This window comes from Emys orbicularis, chromosome 2 (genome assembly GCF_028017835.1).
Source record: "Emys orbicularis isolate rEmyOrb1 chromosome 2, rEmyOrb1.hap1, whole genome shotgun sequence".
NCBI classification, from domain to species: domain Eukaryota; kingdom Metazoa; phylum Chordata; order Testudines; family Emydidae; genus Emys; species Emys orbicularis.
Window position 1 is genome coordinate 140,981,704 of NC_088684.1, and position 6,000 is coordinate 140,987,703.

The 6,000-nt window shown below is 51.6% G+C and overlaps 1 protein-coding gene across 1 annotated transcript in view; it reads right to left on the reverse strand.

The window, feature by feature from the left end:
• The window catches only part of GFPT1 (glutamine--fructose-6-phosphate transaminase 1), a 54,845-nt gene extending 49,950 nt beyond the window's left edge, over nucleotides 1-4,895 (reverse strand). The window contains exon 1 of the mRNA XM_065398691.1: nucleotides 4,834-4,895. Within this exon, the coding sequence (XP_065254763.1) occupies nucleotides 4,834-4,840 (7 nt within the window). The 5' untranslated portion in view covers nucleotides 4,841-4,895. The remainder of the gene's footprint in view (nucleotides 1-4,833) is intronic.
• Between the last annotated feature and the right edge of the window lie 1,105 nt (nucleotides 4,896-6,000).

Consider the following 6,000-nt stretch of genomic DNA (forward strand, 5'->3'; position numbering starts at 1 on the left):
CCTCACGTGGTGGGATTCGGTTAGGTTGGGTAGGTTCGGGGTTCAGCGAAAGAGGCCCAGCGGGGGGGAGGGGTTAATAGGTCCCTTCCCCCTTGTGGGTGGGTGAGGTCTCCCCGGCTCACTCTTGGCATTGGCGGTGGCCGGTGAGGTTGGGTGGGTTCAGGGCTCAAGGGATAAGGCCCATCGGGGGGGGGGGGGTATATAGGCCCCTTTCCCCTGGCGGGCGGGCGAGGTCCCACCGGCTCACTCTCGTTATCGGCGGTGGCCGGTGGGGTTGGGCTGGTTCAGGGTTCGGGGGGGATATGGGTCCCTTCCCCCTTGCGGGTGGGCGAGGACTCCCCGGCTCACTCACTGAGTTGACGGTGGCCGGTGAGGTTGGGTGGGTTCGGGGCTCCGGGGGTAAGGTCCCGTAGGAGGGGGTTTAAAGGTCCCTTCCCCCTTGCGGGTGGGTGAAGTCTCCCTGGCTCATTCTCGGCATTGGAACTGGCCGGTGGGGTTGGGGCTCAGGGGGTAAGGTCCCTTCCCCCTTGTAGGTGGGTGGGGTCCCCCCGGCTCGCTCTCGGAATTGGCGGCGGCCGGTGAGGTTGGGTGGGTTCGGGGCTCAGGCCCAGTGGGGGGGGGGGGGGGGGGGGGAGGGTTAGTGAGTCCCTTCTCCCTTGCAGGTGGGCGAGGTCTGGTCGGCTCACTCCTGGTATTGGCGGTGGCCGGTGATGTGTTCCTCTACAACACAACTGTTTCTTTTGGAATTCAACATAGCTTTCTCACAGAGGGCCAATTTGTTAGATTGCCTCCGATCTTTGCTTCAATGTTTGCAGAGAGGGAGGGAGAAGATCCTACTATGCTTATATTTCTACTTTACATCATAACCCAAACACAACTACACAAACACAACTACGTTAATGCTTCTTCTGTACTCTGTTTTCATTTCTTCTGACAGGAAATCTCTCTGCTTCACCATGAACAAGATGCAAAGCCAAAGCTCTGACACCTTTCATATTACTGAAAAAGACATTCCAACATCCAGGAACAGTTTTGCTTGTACTGAAACAGGAGGGAAATATTTGTGCAGGTATCCAGATCCAAAGGGCACACACTAAACACTGACCCACAGAATTTTCAGGGTCACCACAATTTAAAAATAAATAAATAGCAGAATACTGCACATCTCAAAGGCTGGATTTCCCAGGGGAGAGACTCCCACTGCACCAAAACTAGCACCATACTTGCAGCAAACCATTTATAGTAATAATTTTCTATTCTTAGCATTGTCCCACTTTCCACTTTGAGACAAAATTAGCATAATGTAAGATGGAACACACATTACTGACTGCAGCCCTTCATACCCTTATACTCCCTCTAAGCTATGTAGTAACCTTTGTGATAACAATTCATTAAAAATTCAAAATCCTCTATTCCCAAGCAGGATAAAGAAATTGTGAAGGCGTGCAAAGCAGATATAAAATATATAAAAACTAATTTAGTTCAATAACAGGATTTAATTTAAAAATAAAGATGTAGAAAAACAGAGGTGGAAACCAGAAAGCAAAAAATACAGCATGAATCTCCAGAGAGACGCAACTGTGAAACTAATGTGACAAAAGAAAAATTGGAACAGAGGGACTTTTTTCTACTCCAGTGTCCAAACTATGGGGGCCAGGACAAGAAAGATGTTCCCAAATATCATCTCATCGATAAGGGAAATCTGACTATAGATGGGATTTTGGAAAGTGTCTAAGTGCCTTAAGAGCACAAGCCCCCTAGACTTCTTATTATGTATTATTTGTATTACCATAGCTAGAGCCCTCCGCGGATATAAATCGGTATCTGCAGAACTGCAGGGCTCTCCCGGGAACCGCAGCGGCGAAAGGAGCAGAATGTGGGGCCGCCGCTCCATGGAGCCAGCACCCCGCGCCAGCAGCTCCTCCGGCAAGGCTGTACCCGTCCCCGTCCCCAGCCCTTCCACGCAGCTGTCTGCGTTTCCTGTCTGGAGTCGGTACAGCCGCGCTGGAGGAGCTGCCAGTGTGGGGCACAGGCTCCTGGGAGCAGCGGCCCCACGTTCTGCTCCTTTCGCCGCTGCGGTTCCCGGGAGAGCCCTGCAGTTCCGCAGATACTGATTTATATCCGCGGATATAAATTTGTATCTGCACAGGGCTCTAATTATAGCACCTAGAAGCCATCAGTTTAGACAGCCCAAGACCATATTGTACTAGGCACTATAGGAACATAGATCAAAAAGACAATCCATGCCCCCCAAGGAACTTACAATCAAAGTATAAGACAAGAGACAACAGATTGATACAAACGGCTGGGGGAACAAAAGTAAACAATGAGAACACTGATCATCCTAGAGGGCAGTAATATCAGCACACCAGCTTCCTAACGGTTCTCAGATGTTTTGTAGGCATCATGGGCAAGGAGAGTTTCGAGGAGGTACTGTACTGCACTCTAAGCCCAGGCTCTGACTCAAGCCCTGTTCTGTCCACACACAAATGAGTCTGACTTGGGTCAGGACACATTCAGGACCAGGGTCCTAGGATCCTGTTAGGTGAGGTCAGAGCCCGAGCCATTCAAGCCCTGTCGTTTTGCGGTGTGGACGCAGCCCAAGATGCAGCCCCTAATCAGAAGCTCTGCTGGACACGTTAGCACGGCTGAGAGACCCAGGTCCAGCAACTGTAAACACAGGGTTACAATGCGGTGTGAACACTCAAGTGTGGACTCGGAAGCACCGAGTCCAGAAGCCCTGTCCCACAGACCTGGATTTACAATGCAGTGCAGAAACATCCTAAGTCTTGTCTACACACCAGAGCTGCACAGGTTAAAAAACTGGTTTAGTTGAGCTGGTGCAAACCCCTGTGTGGCAAACCTACTCCAGAGAGTCCACCCATGGGTTTGCACCAGTTTAAAAATCACACTTTTAGCTAAACCTGTGCAACTGTGTGTTTAGACCAGGCCTTAGGTGCTTTTGAAAACCTTAGTTCCACTGACTTTCACTGTGCTTCTAGCTTTTGAAAATCCCACCTTACACCCCTAGACGAGACAGAGGACAAAAGTAGCATCACCCTTCGTACAACCTGCCGCTGAGTCAGATATCGACAAAATCAACAAACGGTCACAGGGTGTGGTCCTCTTGTGCACATGCGTGTTCCGAAACTACTGTTAGATACTTACGGTCTCGGCCTTTTTATACTTTGGGAAAGCATTGTATAGCATTTCATGCCAACAAAGTCATTTAAAGACAGAGATGGTAAAATAATTTCTGATCTGGGAGGAAACAGTTGTACATGTATTTATGGTCATCTCTAAAATAATGGACATGTCTCCCAATCTTTAAATAAGCGAGGAACATTCAGTCAATGCATAATTCATCAACTTCATTTTTATACTGAAATTAGCGGCACACACTCCAACTAGGGAATGATTATTTTAATTGTGAGTGTAAAAATTTGCCTGTATCATCTGCCTATTAGCTTTATTTCACTTCAACAGACTTGCAAGGACATCTCTTTCCAGCAAGGATCAACTGGAAATTTCCTATACCTCTCAGACACAAAGAACTGCCATGCAAAGAACCCCATCTCGGCTGCAAGGAAATTGGGATGCATGAATGATAAGCTAAACACACACTTTCTAATCTAGTTGCCAACACTGACTCCTCCCACTACCCCATGCTTTACCACAAAGGAGCATATAAAGGAAACATACATATACCCTGAAGCAGGAGACTTGCACATGAACATTAAGGGGCCAGATTTTAAAAAGTTACTGTGTGAGGGAAACATATTCATTTAAAGATCATGTATATTTGCCCTGCCCCCAAGAGTCCCCAACTATCATCATCCACCAACTTCCTAATAAGTCTCATATTCTCAAACATGCACAGTTTCATCCTATACTAATCATTTCTGGGCTCCCCCATATTTACTCCTTAAAAACTCTATATCCTCCTTCATCCTCCTTATCACTAAGGCCTGCCCACAGTACTTTCCCCATATCATTCATCCCCTGCTCTCTCTGTTTCCCCCAATATTTCCACCTAGTCTCCCCAGATCCCTACCCCCCACCCCTACTCATTTCCCCCTAAATCCCCACCCTTGCTCTCCCTTAATTTGCCCTAGATTCCCCTCCACCCCCAATATATCCCCCATGTCCGAGTTCCCCCAAACCCTGCACCCCAGCTCCCCATGTCCTCCACCCACTGCTCCCCAAAATATCTGCCATGTCCGCCAGATTACCCACCCCTTTGCTCCCGTAACATATCCCCCAAATCCCACCCCTTACCCCTGTATATCCCGCCACACCCCCTGTATATCCCGCCACACCCCCATTACCCCCGTATATCCCCCACATCATACATCCCCCAGACCCCCCACACCCTGTATATCCCCCACACCCCCATTACCCCCCCGTATATCCCCCCCATCATACATCCCCCAGACCCCCCCCACACCCTGTATATCCCCCACCGCCCACATATCCCCCCACGCCCCCTGTATACTCCTCCACACCCCCGTATATCCCCCTTACCCCTCCACACCCCTGTATATTCCCCAGACCCCCCTTAACCCTCCACACCCCCGTATATCCCCCACCCCCATATATCCCCCAGACCTCCCTTACCTCTCCACACCCCGTGTATATCCCCCGACCCCCATTACCCACCCCGTATATCCCCCAGACTCCCTGTATATTCCCCCGCCCCCATATATCCCCCAGACGCACCTTACCCTTCCACACCCCCGTTACCCACCCCACCCCCCCGCATACACCGTATATATCCCACACCCCTTGCCCCCGTACAGCCCCCACTTTCCGCTCCCCTCGCGGGGTCCCTACCGCACATGGTGCCTGCGCCCGGGGACAGCCCAGCTCTGCTCTGCGGGCCGGCGGGGGCCGCTTTTCCTGGCGGGGCAGCGGCCGGGGGCGGAGCAGGCCAGGGCCCAGGGACGCAGGCTCCCCGCGCTCCCCGCCATTGGGCCCGGCCCGCGCCGCGCTCCGCCCCGCCGGCCGGCCCCGCCCGCAGCGGTGCCGTGGCGCTTGGGACGTGGCAGTCCGGATCCGGATCCGCCTGGGGGGGGAGGGGAGCAGAGAGGGGAGGGGTTGGGGAGGGGGGGAGAGTGGAAATCGGGGGGGGGGGGAGATGAGGGGAGGGGTTGGGAAGGGGGCAGAGTGGAAACGGGAGGGGGAGACGAGGGGAGCAGAGAGGGGAGGGGTTGGGGACAGGGGGCTGGAGACAGGGAAGGCATCAGCAGAAAGGTGGGACCAGCTCCCAGCCCTTGACAAAGATGAACCCAGCCCCTGACCCACCTGAGATGAAATCGGGACATCTGGTCACCCTACTTAGCCCAGGTCTGACCCGGCCTGGAAACCAAGCTCCCCTCTTGCATATGAAGAAGTGGGTTTTTTACCCACGAAAGCTTATACGCAAATAAATGCAAGTCTTTAAGGCGCCACCGGACACCTGGTTGTTTTTGTGGATACAGACTAACATGGCTACCTCTCCCATACAAACTCCCCTCTGCACTTTACAACAAGGCTTAGAGGGCAGCATGGGAGAAGTCTGCTCCTAGCCTCTACTAGAACTGCATGTCCTCACCTAAGAAAAGCTCTATCTTTAACCAGGCCTTGTGGAAGCCTGTGACTTAGTGGGCACGCTAAGCTATGCCCAAGTATGCCCTTTATTGAAAGGGAACAGCGTCAGTATTCCCCACAAAAGCCAAGAACTATTCCATTACAGCAAACATCCAAAGGGGGGGGGGGGGGCAGAGGGTGTGGAGGAAGTAAGGGGATATTAATTGGGCCTCATCCAATTTCTGGGTCTGAACCATGAAACCTAGAAAATGAGTTTAATAATAAGGTGGCATCCAAATGAATATTATTTAACCACAACGTGTGTGAGGGAATACCTTTTATTGGACCCATTTCTGTTGGTGAAAGGAGACAAGCTTCCAAGCTACACGGAGCTTTTTTTCAGATCAGCTGAAGAAAAGCTCTTTGTAACTT